Source organism: Echiichthys vipera, assembly GCF_963691815.1.
Source record: "Echiichthys vipera genome assembly, chromosome: 19".
Taxonomy (NCBI): domain Eukaryota; kingdom Metazoa; phylum Chordata; class Actinopteri; order Perciformes; family Trachinidae; genus Echiichthys; species Echiichthys vipera.
Window position 1 is genome coordinate 11,378,691 of NC_139844.1, and position 27,412 is coordinate 11,406,102.

At 41.3% G+C, this 27,412-nt stretch overlaps 1 protein-coding gene across 1 annotated transcript in view; it reads left to right on the plus strand.

The window, feature by feature from the left end:
- Positions 1-27,412, plus strand: part of eva1aa (eva-1 homolog A, regulator of programmed cell death a) — a gene marked incomplete at its 5' end in the record, with an annotated part of 74,468 nt that overhangs the window by 32,775 nt on the left and 14,281 nt on the right. The window contains one exon of the mRNA XM_083933538.1: positions 1,869-2,012. Within this exon, the coding sequence (XP_083789664.1) occupies positions 1,869-2,012 (144 nt within the window). The remainder of the gene's footprint in view (positions 1-1,868; positions 2,013-27,412) is intronic.

The following is a 27,412-nucleotide window of genomic DNA, read 5'->3' on the forward strand; positions in this document are numbered from 1 at the left end:
GTATGGGGTGTCACTGAAGTTCATAAGGTTGAACATTAAATGCAGATTACACTATAGTTTATTAGTTCCACCACAGATATGTTTTTACTCTGGGATGTTTTAATTCTGCAATTACATTCTGTAATTCAAAATGTTGGGTAAATAAATACTGTATTTTCTTTTTTCTTTATTTACTTATTTTCTAGATAATTTCAGTGATTAGTAGTCTGTGATTATTATTTTAGTCATAATCATGCATCCCACAATCCTCTGCTCTCCAAATATATCAGGATCTGTCTCTTGCAATCTTTAAAACAGCTGAATCAATTTGCCAATTAATCAATTATGGCGCCTTTTCACTATTTTCTGATCTTTTCTCGACGAAACAATGGTTAAAATCAAAAGAATAATAAGCAGATTAAATGATAATATAACAGTTTGATGTTACCCTACTTTAAAACACAAGTGTGTAAACCTGACTTTATGAGCTCTAAAAAGTTCATTTTTAATGTTTGCCAGCACATTGGGTCAGCATATCATCCTCTGTAGTCCTGTTATTAATGAGAGAGAGGGAGGAAGTGAGAGCCGAAAGAGGAAAGGGAAGAGTCTCATCTATCCATCCACGCTCCCCCAGAGGATGAGAGCTGCAGAACAGAGGGTCTGCAGGAGCTGGCGGGTGCTTAGCGATGATGTATGAGAGCCATGTCCATTACTCTGGTTTCACACACACTAACACACACACGTTGGATCAGGTATCTTTAAGACAATGTGAGGCCCCAGTAAGGTTTCTGTATGTGGGTCTGATGAGGCTACACCATGGGACCCGAGGAGACCTTTATGGGAAGTGTGTGAGATGTACTTGTATGTGCGTGTGTGTGTGTGTGTGTGTGTGTGTGTGTGTGTGTGTGTGTGTGTGTGTGTGTGTGTGTGTGTGTGTGTGTGTGTGTGTGTGTGTGTGTGTGTGTGTGTGTGTGTGTGTGTCCATCTCTGTTGTACGTGACAGAGGCTCATGTAGTCCTTTTGTGCCTGAAGTGCTATTTGTCCATCAAATACGCGAGGGAGCATTAGGCTCTCATATGAGACCATTCAATAGGCTATATCTTAAATAAGAATCTAAAATTTTGTAGACTTTGTTTCTTGCAATGCATTTTAAGTGAATGAGCAGTTGTGTGTTTACTAACTAAAAAGATAAATGTTTCATACTGATTATGAAAATATGGTGAAAACTTGACAGGCCCTGTAATTTCCTGATACTTTCAGTGGAGAACTATGTATATTGGTACCAATTATAGGGAACATGGAGACAGTGACTCATTAATTTAAGATTTTAAGAAAAAACAATGAAATTATATTATATATACATAATGTAGTTACATTTCCTTCAAAGAACCTCTAAAATCCCATTGACTGGAAAAAAACTCACATTAACTTAATTACCAATGAACTGTAATGAAGTGCACCAACTTAACACCATCTACATTTCAGAGCTCCTAATACATTTCATTATTGATTATTGTTATATTATTTTATTGACTAATTGGTTTATATTGTGGTGTATGATAAGAAATAAGTTGCCTAAGTTGACATTTAAATGGCTTCATTCAGTCATTCATTTTATAATCATAAAAGGGAATATTTGTTTAGTTGCCAATAAACAAAAATGTTAACTAATTGATTAATCAACTAATTACTAAATACTAAATATCAACTCTACTCTATTTACCCAAATTACAGTCTTTTCCAAAAGCAAGAAAATAATAGCTTCCAGTAAAGGTATAGAAGCAACAAAAGTAACCTGTCTTATAATATATAATCAGGTCAACTGTATGACTTTTCCTCAGTCGGATTGATAATAATTCAATACTTCCTCCTCTCCATCTTTCTGTCAGACTGCCAGTCGTCTGTGGCTCTGCAGGTTCTGACCGCCCGCTGCCAGGGAAAGAAAAGCTGCCTGGTTCGAGCCTCCACCAGAGACTTTGGAGACCCGTGTTACTCCGGCACTAGGAAGTACCTAAGTGTCATCTACACCTGTGGTGAGTCCCCATACGCCTTCAATGAGGGCTTTGTTTTACTACCACCAGGGGGGGATGTTCACTAACTGATCAGCTCGACTTCAGTGTTATCTGTGATGTTTTGACTGTGTTTCTGAGTCACTCGCTCTAAATTGGGCTCTGTTATACTCAGAGAAGAATTGCATACCTTTTAAAGGCCTGATGATGCTATTGGGTACAGACTGTAAGGATCTCTCTTCCAGTGGAAAATAAAGAATAATATGAGACTGGTTGAGTTTTTTAAGTGCCAATTATGCCCCGACTAGTATCCTTAATAATTTGAAGTACTTTTCTATTTACTATGAAATGGAAATGAAGGATTTCACTAAGGGACAGAGTGTCATTTAGACTATGAAAGGTTTCTGAAGAAATGCAGTGTTTGTTTTTTGACTGATGAAACTGTAAGAAGCAGCTCAAACATGAAGTTCAAAGCCTCTCAACTTATTTTCCATGTACGGGGCACACCTCCAAAATTAAGTTTGGAAAAACAACTTTGCCGCTGTATCTTCTGTTTTGACTTTCTGTCTGAAGAATGATGGTCTTCCTTTTTATCTGTTCCCCACCCCTGGGCTAATCCTGACCTGTCAAAGCTGTAATTCATTAACCACACACTTGGAGACACACACATACACACACACTATCCAGATGCCTCGAGCGCCAGGAATTGATCAATCAACATCAAGGACTGGAGCCTCTCATACCCACCAAAGTCACTAGCACATAGACCCAGATCCAGATGACTGTCACGCTTGGTATTCAATGTGATTTTAGAGTTCTGAATTTAAGGACTGAGTCCTTACTAGGCCTGAAAATCGCTTTTGTGCCTTGTAGGCTTAAATTCGTCAAAACCTGTGTGTGGATTGCATTTCCGCTGTCCTTGACAGATCTTTTCAATGTTTGCATGGGGACATTCTTAAGTTCTGGTCTCATTTTAATGGCTTGTTTGTTGTCTGCTTTGGAAGATCCACCAGCCTGAACCCTTTGTCTCCAAATGCTATTTGTCAGATATTGTTGTCCAAGAATCCATCCATCTTTTATCTCATCAACAACACACACACACACACACACACACACACACACACACACACACACACACACACACACACACACACACACACACACACACACACACACACACACACACACACACACACACACTGTTCTGCTGCGTTTATGGAGTCGTTTGGCTCTGACTGACCTCCCTTATCTGTCACTGATAACGCAACGTACTCTCCTAACAGCTCTGGTGCTGAGTTGGGTCGGCAAATGTGTGAGGTATGTAGGGGATGTGGGATGGTGTAAATGCTCAACAAAGTGCTGTGAGGGGGTAAGAAGTGGGTTTTCTGTGCTGCGGTGGGAGTGGAGAGGGACCAACGTGAGTAAATCAGTCTAGCTGCTGTAGACATGAAGTCACTAGTTGCTCCAGGCTCCAGCAAAGTGGTAATTTTGGGGGATCCTCTTTCATTGGTGGTCGAGTGTGTGTAGGATTGACCCCGTTTGTGTTGGAGTAGAAGACGGAGGAGGTCTGTCTGCACATGATTGGTTGCATTTATGTGTGTAAGTGTGTATGTGTTGGCCTGTGAGTGGTACTTAAACGAAGTGATTGATAGCACAAGATTTATGTATGTATTAATCTCTTTAAAGATATTTTAGAGAAATAATTTTTATGAAAATATTATTTTCTTTAGTTCTAAAATCCATGAAGCAAACTTTGAGTGTATATATACAGTATACAGTGTGTGTGTGTGTGTGTGTGTGTGTGTGTGTGTGTGTGTTTATCTGTGTGTCTGTCTGTGTGTGTGAGTTTCTGTGCCACTAAATGTTTAGCATGAACCACGCTGCCTGAAGCAGGTTTTAACCCACTTTAATTCTTTACTGTCCACGTCCAAATGCTATTTTAGAGGCTTTTGCAGCCTGCCATGAATAAAATAATTTAGGAAACAGCCTTTTACGAGTGTATATGTGTGCCTGCATGTTTAGGTCCACCACATACACACACAGGCATGAGTACATGTTTGATTCACATCATGGACTTGCTAGCAGCCTCAGCATGCCTGTGATTTCTAAAGCCATCAGCCCTCTGAGCTCCGGCTTCTTCCTCACGCAGCCCCAGGGGTGGACTTGCTCAGCAGCAGCAAATGGTCCGGAACCTGCCATCAGTCTCCCAGCAGATCACACACACTCCTCACAGCCGCCACTGTCAAGCTTCATTTACATCCACTCCCCCTGGAGGAAGTCCCTATGGTTTGTTTGTTTGTTAAAAAGAGAACTTCAGCCAGAATTTTGATCACAGCTCTAACTATTTGACATCTCATTACTTGAACAAGATGAAGTTTTAAAATATGTTTGCAGCAATGACTTCTGTCTTGCAAATTATTTATAGCCTAAACTTCGAAATATTTACCCTCAGTGCAACTGTTGGAGATTGATGAATGAGTCTGCTTGGGGCACTTCTTCAAAAGGCAAGGTTCCAATATGGCCCCTTTTGAAGTTCCTTTCTTATAATGTGTTAGCCAGGGTTTGACCTACTCCGTTTGAAGCTGCAGGAATGAAAATGTATCCATCTGTATGTTTGACTTTAAAAAAAAAAAAATCCAGTTCTGGCTGATGTTATATGAGTGTACGCATGTCTTTTGGGTCATGTGTAGGAAGGGTCCTATTTATTCAGCTTGCTCAACCAGTCCTGTGCAGTCCTGCAGCCTCACAGCATCGTCCTTCCTCTGCCTTGTAAGTGCAGAGACACAGCCTGGGGGCATCCTGCTTCTGTGTATGTATCCTTATAGCATAAAGCACAGTGATAACTTTAAACTTAATTTAACAAAATATGATTTATGGACATCCGCGCTGATCAAATCCTAATGCAGAAGAATCTTTCTCTCCTCCTTCCTGTGTCAGTCCCAGACACCGGCCTCCCTACACACAGCGTAGTTCTTTTCCTCCCCTGAGAGGTATTAAAGCTTCAGACTTTATATCGAGGCCTCTCTCCTTAACTTCCCTCCAAGGCTTCCCCTTGAGTGTTCACTGCGGTGTAATGGATCACTCTGAACAAGCCACACAGTCTCTCTTTTGAACCACGCAGAGCAGACTTTCAGTGGCGATAAAAGGTTATGGAAACCCTAATGAACAGGTCTAATTTCTGAGGAGGAAATGGATTAATTGTGGCACTTAGCTGGTTAGCAATGGATCTGGGTTTGTGGATGGGGGGGGTCTGGCAACTCAGGTATTTCCAACCCTGGGGTTGAAACCTCAAGATGGAAAAAGGCTCTCTAAAAACATCCTAATGAAAGTATAATGAGTCCATTAATATCGTATGTGTTTTCAAATATAGGACTACTGCAATTCCTAGGGCTTTTGGACCAGATGCAAATAAATGATGTAAATGATATTCCACTCACTGGCTGGACCATTACTACGTATCAAATATAATGATTCTTTTGACAAAATAGTGTCACCTCAAGGTGCATGTATTAGCCATTCTCCTATCTTTGAAAATAACAGATATCTGGGCAAAGACTTCCTCTTCCTTGCGCTGGGTGAGATTAGCAACTTGAGATGTGAGAATGGAGTTGGAGTTGAGACGACGTCTCTGTAAGCAGATATCTGCAGAAAAATAAATTTAAAAACTAATGAAAAGCTAAATCCTTGACTGTTTACCTACACGCAACCAAACCTGCTCAAACATGATATGTCAATAGTAATTTGACTACTGTACAAACGGAAACCAGAAAGCCTCCGATACCAAAAATCTTGTCCCATTTCCTGCATACATATGCAGATTCTGTTTATAGAGATTAGCCATTCTGTAGCTTTCAGTCATATCACATAATCTTTAGCAGTAAATGGGGTTTGCAAAATATAGATATTCAAATGTACATTCTTCCTGAGTACTAATGAATTGTCATCAACGGTGGCTTAAAGCTTTTGATGATGTCATGGACCTTAAACTCAGTCACCCAAGTTCAGGCATGTTTAGTGTCTTCCTAAGCCTTGAAAATGAAACTCATTTAAAATGACGATAACCTGTGATATGTGTCTAATAACGGACGCACAGGTCAGTCAGGGAAAGTTGAGATTGAAGGAAACATCCACTCAACGCATCCAGGAAAACAGCAACTGTACTACTTTTTCTTGGCCTGTCTTGTTTCCACACAAAACTCAACAAAAAGCCATGTGGAATGTCTTGCTTTATAGAAAACAAAGTACTATGATACTAATGTACTACTAGTTGTTGAAAGTTGCTTCATGAAATTTACTAGAATAACACAGAGGAGGGATTGTTCTTTAAATTAAATTTCCCTGTTATGTGTTCACCAATTGTTTCATTTTTCCGTCGTCTTTTCCTTGAGCAGTTAGGATACTGCAGGAGCTGGTTACGCTGTAGAGACTAAACTACAGGGACTGATGGAGGTGTGGTCACCAGACTGTGCTACTGGTGTTTTTAGTGGACACAATCCGAGTAGTGGAGGCTCTGGCAGCCTACATGTGGCTCAGAGGGAGCTGATTTAGATGTAACAGGGGAAAATAGAGGAAGATAAAGATGTAATTCAGAAGCCTGAGGGTTTGGATTATTCCAATTGGTTATGCAGACGTACACACAGATGCATACACACAAAAATACATGCACAAAGATACTTGAGGTGCACATATGACCGCTGTAAGCCGCACTATCCCCCAGCTCCCCTGCACACATTCATGTCATTTCAGCAGAGGAGACTGTGGGGAAGATGTTTATTTTGGCCCAGTTGTGTGGAACTGCAGTCCAGCCAGGCGGGCAATAGCTGCTGCTGCTGCTGCTGCTGCTGGGCCCGTCATTCTCCCTTTTGGCTCTTATAGCTACAGGCATAACACACACAGAAAATAAGCACTTCGTCCAGTATCTCTAATCTGACACATTTGCAGGTTTGCAGACACTATTTGCATATGACAGATTCATAGATGTATGATTTTCATCAGGAAGTATCCTGAAACAATAGAAAATAAAATCAAGATAAGAGGGCTAGTATGATTACCCCTGTAACTCTCTAATTTATCCTCAACTTTATAGATAGTTTGTATTGATTAAGGTTTACATTAGTAACACATTTTTTCCAATTGACATACTTTTTGATGGTTTTTTTAAATGGTAGATATTAAAAAGGAGGGGAAATGTGACTAAAAATGTATAAATGTAACCTGATTCATGAATTAATAGGAATAGAGAAAATGTCCCAAATTTTAGATTGCCTTTATAGCCCAAGATTACCTTACTACCTTAGAACTAATCCTTACTGTCATTCACTTCTATTCACACAATTTTAATACTCAAAACCTTGAGTTGCTTTGTTCCTCATTTGCAGTTGCTGTGACTCCCAAGAGCACCTTTGTTAGTTGAGTGTGATTTAAAAACAGAACACTTTTATTTTTGGTTTATTAAGCAAAGATGCAGTTTCCTTCTATCAATGAATGGGTATTCCCTATGGACTCATTTCTATACTTCCTGGGAAGCTTCATTTATCAGGGCTGCTTGATTTTATAATGTATGATGATCATAACTTGTCAACTTGATTAAATAAGCTTTCCAGAAACAAAAAGCTTTTTATTTGTTTGGCTTTTAATGCCTTTATTTGACAGGACAGCTGAAGGTTGATTGGAAATGGGGGACAGAGAGACAGAGGGTGGAGTCGGACCTTGGCCACTGCGGTGAGGACTTATCCTCTCTATATAGGGTGCCCACTCCACTGGGTGAGCCAGTAGGCGTCCCAATTGTCATATTATATTCTATTATTGTAATATGTTAAAGCTGTACCTTCTTAGCTAGAAAGAAACAAATACTTTTTTGACCATATTTTCACCTAAAATGCACGCCTACACTGGTTTTGGTGTACTAACAACCAAATCCAATTGTTCAAAGAGTGTCAAACAGGGGAAAATGCCCTAGCTTACCCACAAATACTTTGGTGGTAACGTCAGGGGATTCTGGCTCTCATTGCATCATTATGACCCACTACACTCAGTGGGTGTTTTATTAGGGTATGACCAACCAAGAACCAGGAAAAGGTGTTTTTAAAACAGTCTTTGACCCAAGTGTGATCCGTGGTGTGTCTGATTTTTAGTGAGTGGAGAGGCAAGCAGAAAGGAATGAAGGCCCCTCTAAATGCTCCCCAGCTCGTAACACAAACCTGACTCTGCAGAAACCCTGCAATAACAGCCGCAGCTGGCACTCTCAGGAACACTGCTGCGAGAAAAGGCACATCACGTGACCTCAGCTGACCTGTGTGTGTGTGTGTGTGTGTGTGTGTGTGTGTGTGTGTGTGTGTGTTTTGCATTAATAGTGGTAATGGGTGGTTCAGCCAATGCCCATAAAAGGCATTGAGTTTGATTGGTACAGTATAACATCATCTCGAAAGTCTCTATAAAGTAACTGGCTGAAAGTTGAAGCCACCCAGGGTGTGGTCCCCAGAGCAGTACGAGTAACATGGAGGGAGTTTTTTGGCGGGAACACGCTGTTACCGTGGTGATTTGCTGACGCGAGGCTTTGTGGGACTTTGCTTTGCCAGCATGTTCAGTCAGCTGATGTCTGGCCCTGCACAGTGTGTCTCATTGACTTGCATCATCTGGTATCTTCTTATCTGACTGTTTGATGCACAAAAGCAACATGTAACACTAAACACTAACTGGAACACACACATACAAGCAAAACGGGTTAAATCACACTCCTTCAAACACATTCTGCTCTGTGCAGTGTGGTCATACATTACAAGTCTGGTTTAGTACCCAGCCAATGTGGTCAGTAGCCCTGAGGGAAAGTCTGTAAGAGGTTTAATCAGATTAAAAGGCATCCTGAACAAAATGGACAAGGTGTTAAATTCCCTTTTAAGTCCTCACAGCTTTCCTGACTTTTCCTTTGTGCTTTCTTTTCTGGCATTCATGTTGTTGTCTGCTGGCTTACTCTGTCCCCACCAATGCTTTCTATTTCCTTGTCAATGTCACCCCCGTAACCTGCAAACCCTCTGCCTTTCATCTTTTCTATTTTCCTTCTTGTTCTTCTGTCTCCATTCTGTCCACCATTCCTAACCGACGGCGATGGCCTCGAGGTTAGAGCTGGAAATTCACTGGTTCATGTCCCTGACTATCTGCGGAAAATATAAATTTGGTCATGGGCAGTAATGGAATTATGTACATACTATGTCCATAGTGTCTTTTAGAAATCCACTGAACTGCCAACTGCTTCCCAAGTTGCTCAGAGTTTTTTTTCAGGTGGCAGCTCCCTTGTATAATTGTATGTAACACAACCTAATCTGCCACTAATCCTACAGTATAGGCTGTTGCACTGGTTATCCTTTAAAGTCTTCTTATTAATAAAATTCAGCTTAATCTAAATCTGTTCAAAGAAAAAGTGAATTACTCACTTAATTACTTAAAGATTTGATCCAATGCAAGATGAAAAGAATTATAAAGAGAGTTTGAACAACAAGATGATTAAATTAAATTAAATTGTGAATAAACATTAATGTGTCTGTTGTGGTGCTTATGAAGTGTGTTTATACTTATTATCAATGCAGCTAAAAATGTGGCAAATTCTTTCAAATGAGCAGGATTTCCCTTAAACACAATGTAAAGACTCTCAGTCATCACTTATGACCAGAGATCCTGCCCTCTGCCTGTATTTTTCTTTCATTTTGCTGTTTTCAGGACGATTCTTGGCATCAGCCTTTGAGCACTAGATGTATAGTCCCATCACACGTGCAAGCACATATCAAAAATGAAGCTAGGAAAATGGTGGACACAGTGGAAGTGAAAGCGAGCAGACAAAGTGAAAGTTGGCTTTCAGCCGCTGGAGAACAGGAGTCACGAGTTAAGAGTGTTCTCGGAACTCAGTCCTTCTCTTTTTCCCCCTGAGACACTAATATTTTGTGTCATGGCACCAAAGCTTTAAAAAAAAACCTTTGATGAAAATAGAAAAACTGTAAGCGGGCACTAGGTTGTGTGCTGCTTTGATTCCACTATCTACAGTAGTAGATACTGCTTAGTAAACATGGGGAAGCCAAATGACGAGCTGTACTGATACAGGCAGATAACACAGGTGAATGCTGCATGAGACTGTAGGAACAGAGCCAACTTAGTACTCCAGTATAAAACTCAATTCTAACCTTTGAGGTATTAAACACACTCATTAGCCCTGTTGGCAACATGTACATCATCACCTGCAACACACAATAAACCCATGCAGGGATAATACTGTGTTCTGCTTGTATCCATTAATCATTTTTAAATCAACCTTTGTGTCAAATTATTGATTTCTTTAGTAAGTTTATAGAGCGGGTCATTGCATCACCCTTTCTGGGTTTAATTTGCAATAATAACAGGGTCTCTCCACAAAATCCCACACATTGCTTATTAAGTGTATCTGGCTCCCCCATGATGAAGGCCATGTCCTGTAGTATTTGCACAGTTTAGGATGCAGAAGCTGTTAAATTTCTACTTATTTCTGGTTAGAAATGTTTTTTTATTCTATTGTTGCATTATTGTAGTCCTTGTTAAGTGTGTTATCAGTTGCATTAGGTGGAGATTTGTACTTTTGAGCTAATTATTTATTATTTCATCTTGTCTAAACAGATCTATAGAAATACTCACTCGTTAGATTTCCCTCCTCCTTTGCCTTCCCCCCGTTATCTTCATTGTGCAGACAGTCTCGTGACATTGCAGATAATCAATCTTCCCTCCTGTCTAGCCTACTAACTCAGTGCTGACCACTCAGTCCTACCTGGCCTCTTTGGCACTACTAGTGAGGCTATAGGTCTCATTAGCACTGGTCTGCATGAGAGCGGGAGAAAGAGGGCCCCTCTGATGATCATTTTGGGGTCTGTCGCTCTGCTGCCGCTAGTCAAAGCCACTTATGTCCCTGTAACCGTTCCAGCCCCCAACATAGGAAGCGCTTTCCAGAGTGAAGGAATGTTCTGCATTGGCTTTAAGCTGTTTGTCTGCTTTACAAATGAAGGTTAATAGGAGCATGCAGTCAAGTGTGCATCCATACAGTCACATGTTTGCACACAAACACATGTACACACATACAAACACATTAAAGCTAGCATAAATAGATTATACAGTTCATGGACAAACTGAATGCACAAACACTGTAGACTGTACACACAAACACCCCCCTCCCCTCCTCCTCCTGTGTTTTTTTTTTTTTTACTTGGCCTGTTTTCCCAAATGAGCAACTGCTTCTTTGTTGGGCTGGAAACTGCAAAATAAGCATAGCTCTGGACGAGAACTTGCTGCCAACTTTGTCGGCTTCACAAAGTCGTAAACTGTGTACACTACTGTTTTCATGTCACTTTGCGCTCATGGCGAAAACACTCTTTTTGTGATCGATCGTGCGAAAACACGTTTGTATGTAGAGTGTGTTGAATCGGGTGGGGGGGACGACTAATGCTTTCCAGTCTGTGGCTGGTTTCAGTTTTCCTCCTGCGGTGGACGAGGACAGAGCGAGTGTGGTGTGTGTGTGTGTGTGTGTGTGTGTGTGTGTGTGTGTGTGTGTGTGTGTGTGTGTGTGTGTGTGTGTGTGTGTGTGTGTGTGTGTGTGTGTGTGTGTGTGTGTTGTGGAGGGGTAGTCTAGGGGGTGGGAACCAAGGGGAGAAATTCCCAGGGCATCTTAAGCTAGAATTATAGTTCTGCAGGATGCATTTAAATGTCTCTGCAGGGAAGAGTGTTCTGGGTAACCATAGGTCTCAGTGGCTTGAGGAGCAGTCAATGCTGTCATCTCCCCAAACTTTTTGTTTCAGCTTTATTTACAATGTCCGTCATGAACAACAATAGTGGCCAGGGGTAATGGCCTTAGATAAAAACGTCATAAAAAGCACATTCTTATCTCGTTCTAACAGCTTTCTCGTTGTTTGAATAGTAAATGTACTATATTAACTTTTCAAGATTATGTTTTGTTTGTATCACATGCACGGGCACAAGGATGCACAGGCACAAGGATGCAAAGGCACGAGGATGCATTTGCGCGTCGCAACACATCAACGCCGACAGCTTCACACTGCTTCACACTGATTGACAGTTTTCAGCCAAATAGTGCCAAGAAACATAGCAGTGCGCCAGGAAAGTTAGTGAAGAAGAAGACTGCAAGCTAGAAGACATGGATCTTAACGATGCAAGATTTAAAATGTTTAAGAAATGAGCTTTATAAACGTGTTATGAGAAAGCACAGGTGAGAAAACACATTTTTTTGATAACATTTGTTTATTAGATAACTCCACAGCACACCATTATTAAATACATTTAATTTTGCCCATTTCTGTCAAAATTTATAGGGAACAAAAAATGCATTCTTTAAACGTAGTTTAATGTCACCATGTTATTGTGTAGGAATCTACATCTTTCCTTAAAATGTACAAATGAGCACAATGGCAAAACAAATGTAAATGTTCCCAGATCTCAACAGTGCATCGTACAATTCATCATAGCTGACAGAGTGTCTGACAAGCTGACTGGCTCTTGCAACTTTCTTTCAGAAAACCACATTCCAGGAATGTCACGTTCATGTTATGCTTTATACTAGGATTCTTTATTATGGAATTTGTCAATATTCATATACTGTGTGTCATAATGTTTAATAATAATATCTTCCGGTAAATCAATCAAGAAAGAATGTGTTTCACCACTTTCCCTTGCCGTCAAACAACCGTGTTTAAATTCACGCAGGGGGAGCTGATGCCTCCTATGCTCTTGTCAAAGCCACCAGACTCCATTGACAAAAATTTTTATTTTACCTTGCAGAACATTGGAGATGGTGGTCTACAGTTACCCTGATCAGTTGGTTAGTTTTAGATTTGTTAGTTCCTAACTCTTTAAAACACCAGCAACACTTTAAATGTACGGATACCTTGTTATAAATTGTGTTTGTGGACACTACCCAACCAGACCCTGCGCTCCCTTACATGCATCCATGCAGGAGTAGCATGTTGCAGCTCTTACACACAAGTCCCAGACCTCCAATCTGAGCTGAATGAAATTCTCAGGTCATTTCCTGGAGCTGCACTCTGACTCTGTTTCATCTCTCTCTCTCTCTCTCTCTCTCTCTCTCTCTCTCTCTCTCTCTCTCTCTCTCTCTCTCTCTCTCTCTCTCTCTCTTACACACACACACACACACACACACACACACACACACACACACACACACACACACACTCAGAGCCCCCTCCTCCTCTTCCCCTGCTCATCCCCTCCCCTTTCTACCTCTCTGTGACTGCTCACTCACACAGCAGTGGGCTGTGTAGGTGGACACTACATGTCCCTGCCTCTGTCTCTCTTTCTTTCTCCCTCTCTCTTTCTCTTTCCCTCCCTCACCAGCTCATTCTCTCCGCCTCGCTCTCTTCTGCTGTCACATTCCTGTTGTCTAAAGCCGGGTTTAACTTTCTCTCTCCCTGAGAGCAGGAAGGAAGGGAAAACTAAAAGAGCAGAAGCATAAGAAAAGCCTTATTCTCTTTGGATGAGAAGAAGAAAAGAAGAGGAAACTCTCTTCATACTCCATTTGGCTTAAAAAGGGGGGAGTCACCATAAAGGAGCATACCTTCTTAAAGGGGCTATCCTTTTTTCTTTTCTTTTTTTGGTACTCCCTCCCTACTTTTTTCTTTTCCTTTTTTGGGCCGTGCTCCCTCTCTCTCTCCGCTTGCACCCACGGAGGACTATTCACGTGAGCGCTTGTTTTTACCGTGAAGCTAGTCCCAGCTCTCCTGGCGGGACGGATACGGAGAGGGGGAGGAGGAGGGGGCAGTGTTTGACAAGAGAGACACAAACACACGCTCAGAGAGAAAGTTACTGCCTGGACCCTCGGAGGATTTTCCATTCAGCAATGTGTATGTAAGTGTAACCTCGTCTCTTCTGTCTGAGAACGCTTTTAAATATCCCTGCTGGAGTCTGGCTACTTTTTGGACTTTTTGTGTCATTTGACAAGTGGCATCATCCCTTTTGTTTTCTGTCTTAAAAGCTTTAAACTTTGAACGTTTAAAGTCTTTATTTTATGCGTATTCAATCTGTCATTAGACTGTTTTTACCTTTTACGTTATGTTGGGTAGCTTAAATGCCTCACCTTGCCTTGCCCTCGGGAATGTCCATGCCGTTTCAGCTCTTGCTGTTGAGGATGTGAGAACACATGAGTGGATAAATGTGAGTGTGAGGGTGTGTGTGTGTGTGTGTGTGTGTGTGTGTGGGTGTGTGTGTGTGTGTGTGTGTGTGTGTCTGTGTGTGCGTGTGCGTGTGTTAATTATTTGGAAGATGGTGTGTGTGCTGAGAGAAAGATTTGTCTGGATGACTGACTGGATTAGACTCTGACAGGGAACTGTATGTTTCATGCGTGGACACATAACATTGCATTGGGAGATCACTTAGAGACTGACAACTGTACACACACACTCACACACACACACACACACACACACACACACACACACACACACACACACACACACACACACGACTAGATTGATAGCTGACAACAACCCACTTAGTGTTGGTACCTTTAAACATGTGTCCTCCTGTGTGTGTTTGTGTGTGTGTGCGTGTGTGTGTGCGTGCGTGCGTGCGTGCGTGCGTGCGTGCGTGCGTTAGTGCGTGTGTGTGTTTCCATAAATGGTCAGTGTTTTTGTCCTAATGAGCTGCTGGTAGAGAACAGGCTCTGCTGGCAGGAGTTTGACTCCACTGTAATTAACCACAGGGTGCATAATACAGTAAAACCAACAGAGGCAGTGAGCCATTCACACAATGCAAATACTGGTGCAGGCATCAGGGTTGAGCTCACTGACAAGTTGTCACTTAACTCCTTTCATGTCAAGTAATTATTGTTACTTGACTTTACTTAGATATTCAGTTAATGATACAAAACAGGACAAATTATTTGAATTATTTTTTTAAGGACTGATCGGTAGAATATTTCACAGGGCTGGATGATATGATGAAATCTAACTATTAACAATCTAAATATCTAACAATAACTATTTTTAATACATCAGTGCAAATGATATTCTCTTCACGTGCTGTCTTACTTTTTATTCTTCTCTGGAGCGATAACTGTGTGGCCCGTTTAAAATTCTGGACATCTGGACTAGACACTAGGTGGACTGGTTGGTTGATCAGTCGGTTTAGTTACACAGGTTTCAGACTGTTTACTGTATTCAAAGATTATGTAATTTAATAAATGTGATTTATTGTCATATGAGAACATATAAAATGAGCTGAACTAAGATAACCAGCCTTGTCATCTCAGTGTCGCCTGACGCTGAACTTTAAACATGCTCACTGTTTAATCCACATGTACAAGTATGGGGAAGCCATTCAACATGTGTTCTTCCAAGAAAGCTTGAGCTCAACACAACTGCAGGCTGAACTCCCGGTGGCGCCTGCCCACCACCTTAACGCACGCCACTCCTCGTAAACAGGGCAGAGAAACCCTGTTAGCTGCCGATACCAGACAATGGCGCAGTCAGTTCCTGGGCTCCAAATGGCTTCCAAATGATGTGTGTCTATGTGTTGTGAGCACGTGCATACAGTAGGTCTGTGCTCCTGCCTCGTTGTTGACTGTAAGTGTTTAAGCCTGTTAGTGTGTGCATGCATCCACATCTACCTCTCCTTGTATGCCAGGTTTCCCTCTAATTGACACGTAGCTGTTCCGCTGTAGCGCCAGTTTGCAGTGCCGGCCCGGTCCCTCCCAACCCACAAGGGACTCTTTCTTTGTAATTTATGAATTAGTGTGTGGTTTGGGTTACGAGAAGAGAAGGCAGGCCTGAGGCTGAGGGCACAGGAACAGGAATAAGACCACTCCGGCACTCATTTTGATTAGCTGGATGTTAACCCGCTGTTTTGTTTATTATTGCAGATTAGCAGTCTGGATGTCCTCTGGAGATGGAGGGAGAGATTGAGATGACAGTAGAAATGATGAATGGGAAAGCTGAATGGGCGTCTGTTTTTCTTTTTCTCTCTTTCCCGCCACACACAGAGATGTGACTTCATGTTTGACAATGCTCTGATAATCTGAGTAAATCTGTGCCCGGCCATCAGATAAGATCGACTGCTCACTTGTGAAAACAGAGAGTCAGAGCTTCTAGTTCTGCCTTCCTTCATCTTTATTTTGCATAGCTTCATACCCCCTTGCTTGGAGCGCTCTTTCCGCCCTCCATTGGCTTCCTTTTGCTCTTTTTCATCAAGTGGTTTTATTTACTTTGTCTAGTCTGAATGGAACCTGGCGCTGTACTAAGCTTTGGCATGGTTCTCTTACAGAAAAGCAAAGCCCTCTTTCTTTCCCAACCCCCGTCTTTTTTCTCTACCCTTGATTTGATTTTTATCCTTTTCTTCTCTGTGCTCTGTTTTTGAAACTCACTTCCACCCTACTAGAGGGGTGTTGTCTTTTTTCCTTCCTTCCTTCCTACTGTCCTTCCTTCCCTCTTTCCTTTCCTCCAAGAACAAGTCTCTCTCTTAAAAAAAAATACATGTCATTTTAAAGTGGATGGGGAGGCGAGGGAGTCTCCTGATAGCCAAAGCAGATGTGTCCCCCCCAAATAACTTTCTGGCATTCTTCAGCACCGACATGCAGCTGCTTGCTGGGGGGTGCTGGGGTTCACCCGTCCCCCGTATCTCACCCTATACTAACCCCTACCACCAACTCAGTAATACCTATACATCCTCATACCATTATCTGTATGGCTTTGGCCCCTGTTTCCCCCTCTCTTCTACAGTAAGTCTCCAGTGTCTCTACTCTCCAGTCATAGCTGCCAGGACCCCGAGTTTCAGTTATTATACTCCACAATTCTCTGTTAACAAGCTGACTTTACAGAATAGTTCTGCTTCCAAAGGGCAGAGCCCTTTCCTTCATAGTTCATCTACAAGAACTTTTCCTTTCCTCTTGGGCCAATTCTTTGTGCTTTGAAAAGTTTTTGCAGTCTTTTGCACTTCTCCTGGAGGAGCAGTGTTTTATCATTCCTCTGATGTCTGTGTTATTGCCCAGACTGGTCCTGGATGGAGGGATTTGAAGAGCCTCATAGTTGTGGGGAGTCGTTTATCTCCCAGTGAGATTGCCGGGGTTAGTCCCCTGGATCCTGCTGGATTTAAAAAGGTCAGCGAGATGTACATGTAGCATGCACAGATATGAACACCTGAGGAGGTTTATGTATCTTTGTTAGGTCAGTAGCTGCAGTATGCAGTTATATAATCAACTTGTGTGTGTCGGGGTCATGCTCATGTCTGGAAGATGTGGACAGAATTCCAGAGAACAGCTTTATTATTTAGGATGCTTTCTGCCTTTTCAGCCCTTTAGCAAGTCATTCTTAACCAGGGTATTCATTTTATCTTTAGGTGTGTGTGTGTGTGTGTGTGTGTGTGTGTGTGTGTGTGTGTGCTCCTGGCCTTAGAAGAACCTTAACACTAACCCAGGTAAATAAAACCAGAGCATTGAACCATGAGGAGAGCAGAAACAGGCCAGTGTTGAGGTGCATACCAACTGTGTGTGTTCATGTCAGTGTTTTGCCAAAGGTGTGTATGTTTGCTCACTTGCCTGTCCGGCCAGGTTTGTGTGTACCTGACAGAGGTGGGCCAAAAAGATGGATGGTGTTTGACTCTGCAGTGTATGCTGGAAGTTGTGACAATTTAAAAGTTTTTGCTCTTCAGTGATTTCCTGAGTGTTACTGTTGGATTAGTGGAAGAAGTAATGCTGTTGTTCTCGTAAGGGCTGGCATAGAGTAGCATGTGGTGTGTTTTTACAGCTCTCTCTTCGCCTTCCCCTCTCCTCCCCCTCGGCTCACCCTGCCTCACCCCCATTAAACTCAATTTGTTCTGAGAGGCAAGGATCGCTATGAGTCCAGACACATGTGCTCCTCGGACTAAAGAAGGCAGAGAAACTTGATTTAGAGTAGGATTTAGTGGCATAGTGGGAAAAAGAAAAGGCTGTTGGCTCAGAGAGGGAGAGATAAATTGGTAGGAGAGAGGGAGAGACATTTAAAATGTACATTTTAAGTAGTTAATCATCAGCAAATAGTTTGAACTATAGGTTGCATTCTCTGGCCAACAACTTACAGTGTTTTTTACAACCTAAGAGACAGAAACAATAAAGAGAGACAAAGACAGACAATGAGAGGGGAGAAGGAGCACTCCTTTCATATCAACAAAGTTTTTAATGTGTGGCTTGCTTGACTCCTTATTAGAAGTCTGGAGACTTTCAAAAAGCCCAAACACTCCTCAACAATCCACCAAGACTTCCAATAAAGGTTGAAATGTTATGCAGCAGGATTATAGGGTGCCAATTTAATGAAGAGACTCTGAGAGGTTTGTATCTAAACATGTGTTTTAAGTTGGCCCACATTTAGGAGCTTTCAATATACAGTAAACATGTGTTTTGGGTTGCAGTGCCTTAGTAATTTTATCGCTGCTGTATTTCAGGTTTTAGAAATTAGCAGACATGCTTAATGATGTCTGTAGATTTTACAGCCCAAGGTTTTTGAATGAAGCATTAAATGACTGTTTGCAGATGTTTGACAGGTTTTCAGATGTTTGCCGGTTGAAAGAAGAACATCTGCTGTGAAGTAAATTTGTGTAAGTGATATCTAATAAAGCACTAACTTTTTAGGGCTGAATTTTATCCTGTTGCTGACTCGACTTCAAGATGTGTAGGCAACAAATAGCTACTGATGTTGGAATAGAGAACAGACTTTTGAAGTGGTTCAGTGATTACAGGATACCAGCTTGACGAATACTTTGAAGTATACTTGGTAGGTGAAGGCCATTGTTACATATAACTGAGTAATACTATTTCATATGTCTTTAAATTTTGGATAAAAATGGAAAGATTGCATCTGTTTAATCTGAACTTCACAGGAAAGTTTAGATAATCATATTGCATTTGTACATCTAATATATCAAAGATGCTGTGCTAATTTGTACTGCAGGCACGAGATTAAAATCCTTCACTTGGAGTTTAGTTGCATTACATGCTCAAATCAAGAAGAGTAGTGTGACATCCACCAAATTAATCGATTACTTCAAATATTGTTAGAGTCCCTGACTGAAGACTTTTCGAGACTTTCGAGCCATCAGATGATCTGACATGGTCTTGGCATGAGGAGCCAAGATTCTTTCACAATGATAAAAATCTGAGGTCTGGACACAGAGCTCAAGTAAACATGTGATGTATCATGACCTCAAATGGCAAGGGTCAGTCCACTTATCAACAGCCTTACTCAAGGCAATATTGATCTCTGATTGCTGTTTTCAGGGTCAAAGGTTATCTGTCATCAGCAGCTCATGGTTCGGTAATGTGTGCCTGGCAAAGGGCAGGAGGTTGTTTTCGTAGGAAGTAAACTTCACAGGATATCTGTTGAACGTGTCTGGTGATGTTCTGATCTGAACTTCACTGTACTGATGGGTATTAAAACAGAAATTAAAAGATAAATGAAAGCATAACTTTGATATATTGGCCATTATTGCTATCTTCTATAAAATTGTACTCAACAAGTTAATCCCTGAGATCAAGGAATGCAGAATAGAGAAACATGAGTAGGCAGAAAATAAGATCAAGTATCAAGTATCCATCAGTGCGCATACACAATTTTCCTCTTTACATGGAGATTATGTCTTGCATTGTGGGTTTACCTCCGAATACAGTGGTTTATTTAATCAAGCAAAAACCCATAGAAATGATGGCCAGCTATGAAAATGAACTTAGCTTGCTGAAATGAGAGTGATATCCATATTCATCTAACTCTCTGGAAGATATCAGTAAGAGTTTTTCCTAAAATGTCAATCTTCCATTATTATAAGCTTTTTATCATGCTATATGTCACCTATAGTCTCCCACATACTGTAAATAGCTGTTATTGTTGCAGTGTTAACAGGGTCCACCATTTACCAGCCAAATAATGGTAAAAGATGCAAGTGTTAAGTAGATTTTACTTCACTCACCAGGCAATAAAACAATGGTAACCCATTGAGTGGCTGGTAAAATTTGAACATCCATTAGCCATTTAGCCAGAGGGCTTAAAGGTTAATTTTGCACCCTGAGTGTTAATGTCAAACGAAGCACTTGATAGAAATATAATTCCTTGAAATCTTAAAATATATTCTCACCCAGTGGGAAGTCTTAAATAGCCTGCAGGCCTCCAGCCTAGCCCAGTACAGTAGAGCCATGCTGGGGTGTTATTTAAAAATCTCCCAGAGAACTCCATCACTCTGATCTTGAGCCAGAGCCCACTGATCTAGCCTCCAAACACCACTGCGGCCTCACTCTTCCTTTTCCTTCCAACTGAGGATGAAGGGATGATGGAAGCAAGGATGGAGGGAGAAAAAAAGGGAGAGAAGCATTCTCCCTGGCCTTCTTTGGCATTCTTTTTTCTTCTTCTTTTTTTTACCCAGCAGGCCATCTGTTTCCTGTCTGCAACTTGACACCAGTGCCTGGGTTCTGCTATAGAGGTGTATGTGTGTGTGTGTGTGTGTATGTGTGTGTGTGTGTGTGTGTGTGTGTGTGTGTGTGTGTGTGTGTGTGTGTGTGTGTGTGTGTGTGTGTGTGTGTGTGTGTGTGTGTGTGTGCTATTGTAGGCTTTATGATTAGCAGATATCCTAATACAGCTAGTCATTTATGTTGGTGCAAAGTGGCCCATGTGCTCTCATGTGATTCAAGTGTGATATAGCAGACACGCTTCGCCTTAAGTGTGTAAGTGACTGACTTGTGTATCACTGATTCATATTGAGTGTTGTCAGTGGCTGATGGGATATGGTAATGCATTCACTCTGCTATCTAAAAGCATGCAAATCCAGACATTTTCAGACTTACAGTACTTGTATGGAACAGTGCAAAATAATGTGTACTCTAATCTGGTATAAAGCATGGTAATGGCTGTTTCATCTGACCACTGCTAGGTCTTGTGTACGCTTGCAGGGGGCAGTCTCTGTTTGGATCTTGGCTTTTCTCCACTAATAACAGTAATAGAGCTGGCTGAATGAGCCTGGATAATCCCCACTCTCTTCTTTCACTTGCACTCCATGACAATGAAGAAGGGAAAATGAAAGACTATTGAGCACTCAGCTTTACTGACGGTTCAGTTACTGTTTAAGTGGTAAGTTGGCATCTTGGCGTTAGACAGCTCAGCTGATAAATGAGCAAAATGAAACTAATCAGCCAAAGGTAGCCTCAGTTCCCAGTCTGTCTTGCACCTTTCTCTCTATTTTCCCCTGTCTAACCCTGTCAGACGGGGATTTTCCACCTCTAGGCCCACAGCAAAAAGTTGGACGTCTCTCTCTGCCAGGGTGTTTGTTTTTAATCGACGTGCATAATGACGTCCGTCAGCTAAAGCGAAGCCAGACCTCCAAGTTGTGTTTGTTTAGCCAGGCCACTGATCCAGGCCTCCGTAGCCAAACCAGACAGATTTTGGGATGCTACTTTTATACAATCCAATCTTTTAGTAGATGTCGATGCAACCAAACACACACCAGGACCAGAGTAGGCTGAAGGGAAATACCAACCCAGGAGTGCGAGAAGATTGATTACCAGTGGAATGAGTCACTATTTTATTTAAACATTGCTTGAGCTAGTTAGTATTTTGTACTTTAGATAACATGCATTTAGGGGGAGATAGATCAATGCAGCTCAGCTCTAGCATAAAAAAACTGCTCTCTAAATGTGTTGATTATGGATAAGTACTTTTAAGAATATGACAACATAAATTCAGCCACAGAGAGAGAAAGAGTAGTGATGTCAGAACAAAGGACGCATAACTACATGTGATGTCTTGCATTATATAAGTACAAAGAGTTTTTCTCAGACCCACAGAACCCTTTAGAAATCTTACAGACAACCATATGCTTTATGTTTTGGTCACATGATTTCTACTCTTCCATTTGCCTAATAAAAAGCCTGTCAATGTTAATATGACAGTTGCCCTATAAAGGTCAGTGCGGATGAATTCATGGGTGGTCTTCTAGCTACTAAGACTCCTGGCTCCTTACAATGTTGGCATATCCTTGACCCTGCAGGTATGAAATGCTATGACATTTTTGTGACCGTAAATAAAGCGCTATTATTCATTAGCAGATATTTAAAGGAATAGTTCATTTTGGAAAATATGCTAAGGCGCGTTCTTGCCAAGAGTTAGATGAGAAAGTTAGCTCAACAAGCAAGCGAGAAAGCATATTTTCCTAAATGAACTTTTCCTTTAAATATCTGCTAATAAATAGTGACTGACTGTTTTTTTCAGTAACGATATTGAAGAATGAATACTGAGAGACTGGAAAGGTTGAAACAGCTTCTGTGGTTTGTTTTAATGTAACAAAATCCAGCAGCAATGCCAAAGCTCACTTATTAATGCATTATATCTCATTTGTTTAATCTGTTAAAAAACAAAGTTTAAAAAACATAATATTACAAAGGTTTATACTCATGTTCCTCATCTTTTTTACCATATGTGTAATACTTCATCATCACCCTCATGAAAAGTAATCTTTTTCTCCTTCTCTTCCCATCTCTACCACCCTTACTTTCTGTCTTCTTCTGTCTTGGGGTTGAATATATGTTCCGTAAAGGGTGTTCTGCGTAATGCCTGTGTGAGTTATAGTGTCAAGTGTTGACCCGTGTTCCAGTGAATGCCTGTGTGAGTCTGCCTTATGTCAAATCTGCACTGATTTTTTTCTAACCAATAGATTATAAAGGCAAACATTTAGTGAACTCTTTACAACCTCTTTCCTCATTAAGGTGAATGGGACACGGCCAATGTGCGCATGTTGCTTGGATCACTATACAGTAACAGCACTAATGGCGGTGTTAAAGCCAGGTGCGATAATTCATTATGCTTATAAGGACCAGAACTATTGATGTGATGACTGACAGTATCCATCCATGACTGATCCGTCCTCTTAACTCTGATTAATTTGTCTGCCACACTAAATTAACTTCAGCAAATGTTTGTGCTAGCTTTACTTGTTAAGGCCATTTTCAAACCTGCGTTGCTCAGTTTGAACATGGCAATCGTATTCGGGTGCAGAGACCCTTTAGAGGAAGTGGTCTGAGTCTGGTTACAAATTTTTGAACTGTTCGTTTGTGGTAGGAATATGATCCGACCTCGTTCTGACCCAACTACAAGACATACTATGTAAGTTTGAGCGACCTTTCTCCAGTAGCCAGGTGCGCTTTTCATACTGGGATGTGGTTGAATGAAATCAACAGTTTCTAGACGACAATGGCTTTGAAAATACCCTTAGTTTCCACATTGTTCCAGTGAGTTGATAGTCAGTCTGTGTTGATAAGATACAAACGTCTCAGTGGTCACAAACTGAACAGTCCAAGAATTTGAAACTGCGAGAGAGAACCCAGTTTAAGGGAACTAACAGGTATAAAACTCTACGTAAATCCTCATGGGTGCTGAATTTGAGAGGTAAGCAAAGTGTTTTATGTGTGTTTACCTTCCACTGCAGTCCTGGCTGCACGTTTGACATGCCTGCGTTTCCTAGTGCTCGCACAGGATATCTAATTGAGACCTGAGGACTTAAGATAATTTGTAATGTTGTAACTCTGTTAGCTCAGTTTCATTATCTAATCACAGCCGTGCGGTTACAGACTACAGGTTCTCTGATGTCCCCCCCGGCACTTCAGCCACGGCAGCAGGTGTTTGTTTTAAAGACTGGTGTAAAAGTGTCTCTGGCAGCTTCTGCGTGTCTCTCTTTCAGGCTCTTTCTCTCTCCACTCTTAACACTGGGGGACATGCATTTGCATCTGTTCAGACTCAAGCTGTTTTAAGACCATGGCTAAGTCAACAGAGACAGAAGAAGAAGACAGGACTCAGATTGGATGTAACAGGAAATATAGACACCAGGACAAACAGATAACCAGCTGCACCCAGAAAGTCTAAATGCCAAAGCCTTGGGCCCACATGGGACACGACTTTCCAAGAGTTATATCATCATCCATGGACTCAATGTGTGTACTGCTGTCCACAGAATTGCAACTATGGGTTTTTGTTAGAAAACCAGTTTTAACATTGTCTTTACTCAGTGCTCCTGTGTGCCAAGGAACCCCAAGCCATAAGGAAAGAAAATGTTTATGTAGGTTCTTCTCTCATCTGTCCTCCCTTTCTCTTCTCTCTCGATCACAAACAGCTGCTTGGTGTAGCCTATGATAGCATCCACCTGCTTATGTCTATTTTCGGACTTGGTTCTAATAATAGACCCTAGTAGAGAAACGTCAAAAGTCAGATGGGACTGGTTCGGTCCATTGTGTAGGACTGGCTATCAAACCTCAGTGCTTTTTATTTAAGTTATGCTTATCTTTGGACAGCATTCAACAAGTTAGGCTTCTCAAATTAAAAAAGCAGATGTTACCTAAGTATATAATAAAAATATACTATATTACATACAATTGTCTAATACCTGGCTCCAGTCCAGTGTAAAGTAGCAGACTAAACAAAAGGTGGATGGTAATGTGCACATGTGCCGTGTAAACTTGTGGTGATAAGACCGATGACAGACTCAGGCTGACCTAGACCTCACCATCATTATCTGTGTCCAGGCTTGACTGCTAATATGGTCCAGCACCCTGTCAGCACATGGAGAAAAAACATGCCTCCCTTTCTTATACACAACGGCAACTCCCACACATTGCTTAGGTTTTCATCAGGTCTTTCTCAGACGTAATGTATAACTTAGGCTAAATAGTACTGTTCGTGATTCACTCTCACTTAAGGATCATCTAATTACCTGACAATGACAGGGCGCAGAAGCACCTACAGCTACATGAGACAGGTGGTAGTGTTTTACCAAAATGAGAAAGAGGGAATGAAGGAGCATGCATTCAATCATAGAGCATATAATGACACAGATGCTAAAACAAAATCTGCTGTGTCATTTTGTTGTGGGTATATCCTCCGTCATTTAGCACAATGGCTTCTAATCAAACTGGTCATGTCTGGTGTTTACGGAGAAGCCCGTGCGTCTGAAAAATGTGACCGAGGTCATATTCTTGTGGTATCTGGACTCTCCTTTCACTCTGTGGTCTTACTGCCTCAACTAACAAGTGTTCATTTAATATAGTTTGTGTAGTGTGTGTTGAACGCAATGAACTAACCTACCGGCGTCAGTCACTGTTTTTAAGAGTGAAAAGGTTAAATTTTCATGCTTTCTTTCTTGCTTCTTCTAAATCATTAAATTAGTGGTATAAAGTGCAATCAGAAACATTCACATGGACAAAACAGAGAAAACTTGAGGGACATATCAAATATATCATGGATGTTTGTTGCAGTGCCTAAAACCATACTCTCATGGTCCCCATGCCTCTTAAATAACTTATTTAATGGAGTTAGCTTTATCAAAGAGGCCCATTCAGCGAGTTAGCTGCTGACCTTGGTGACCTCTCTGCTGTTGGATGGAGTGAAGCAGAGCTTTTCTTCTTGACTGACTCCATCTCGTCCACTCGTTGCTCTGCAGACATCTGACAATATTTTGAGCTTTTAAGTGTAACTCCATTCTGAAATAGTTTAATTGTTATTAATATTTATTTTTGTAAGTCTGTTTTTAAAAGGTAGGTACATGGCTAACCTTGGGAATGCATATACTGCCATAAAAACTTAGCTGATCCCAAAGCTTTTCGTCATAGTCATGGCCATCTTTAGTGAGTGGAACTTGCCATGTATCATCACTTGACCTAAGTACAGGTTATGTTTTGAATTGTTAAAGTCACAATCTCAAAGATCTACATTGTCTTTTGTTTTTTGTACGCCGCCTCACACTCAAGTGAGCTGTTGAGCGAGTCTGTTAAGTTAGCTCCACCTTCCCTCTCTGGCAGACCAACCACTGCTGGCTGATGAAAGCACATCATCTCCAACTGTGCACTGCTTGTGATTTTCCTGGGAATGTCGCCACAGACATCCAGTTCGTAATACTGTAAATAAAAGGCCTTTATTAGTGGGCCAGAAGCTCAGTCACCACTGTGTTACCTCATTTGCAGAAAGATAGTGAAATTAGGTATTTATTTAAATGAAAATCTTCAAGAATATTACTTTAAGCTGTGATGGATGTAAGTGAGCCTTAAGTTTAGAATTTTATTTTAAATTCCTGCTTCAGGTCCATTTTTAAAGCACATACGTATATGTATGTCATTTATAGGGCTTTTATAGGTCAATTAATAATCAAATCAATCTCCTAAGGCAATCCTCTACTCTTTGTTTGTTGTCCTGGTGTTTGTGACAATTGACTGTATGCTTACAACATTAGCAGAGGAGCAAAGTGTTCAAGCAACAAGAGCGGGATCTAACATAACACAGCTACATTGTTTTGGGATCAGTCTTGCTGATGCTAGTAGCGTTGCGTTACTTAAAACAAGACTTGAGATTTGAATTGGTGGTATAATACTTTAGGTATCGATCCACCCACCCCTGTGAAACAGTACAACACCATCATGACTGATCCAGGAGTCCTGATGACATGTTTTCTCATGCCATATAGACAGACATTCAGCGAAAAAACTGGAATGGAATGAACTCCATCCTGTTGTCACTTTAGGGCTCTACCAGTCACACCTTTTTAAGTGTTTAACCATGCAGGAGATTGAGAGAGAAGCAAAAATGTTGAAAGCCAACACTCATTTCAACCCTTTTAACCGTCACACATTAACAAAGACCACTGTACAGCGGAACTAAAAGTTAAATATAGACTCACTGGTGTATTGAGAGGGGTGAACTGTATACTTTAAGCTCATCATTGTTTATCTTACACCATTCATCCTCAGGTCCCAGTAGATTTTAAGTGCTGATTTTATTAACTGCCGTGTACGAGCAGTTGTCGCTATCTCCTAAAGATAGCACCACTGTTTAGATCAGTCGTGACATATGTTGGAACATGCTTGTTGAATGTTGCTGACTTTTATTTCTGTCATGATTGGGTCTAGACAGGTCCCGCCACTATCTGCCGCCGGTCTGTTCCATGTCCGCGACAACAAATGACAATCTCTGCCATTTGACGACCTCAGCATCTCTCATCACATTACCTCACAACTCTGATATGAAGGAGTGAGTTTAGGCGGGCGGTGTGGTTTGATGATTCAGCTTTGGTCACATCCTTGTTGACCCAGTGGAACATCAGATAATGATGAGGCAGTGCTGACTTCGACAGTGAACCACCTCTCCCACGTCCAGCCGATAAAGACTTGGAATTGCAAACATTAGAGCTATCTGAGGGTGAGCTGGGTAGCTGCAGTCTGGCTGGGTCAGAGGTCATGTTTAACTCTTAAACTTTTAAAAGGAAGCGGATCGGTGATAATACTATTTTATGTCCCCATGATGAATGCAAAAGTTCCTGCTGCAAGAAGCTGTTGATCACCATTATCGTCGAGACAAAGTGTGACAAAAAACATACAACAGATGGGCATTTAAATACATTAA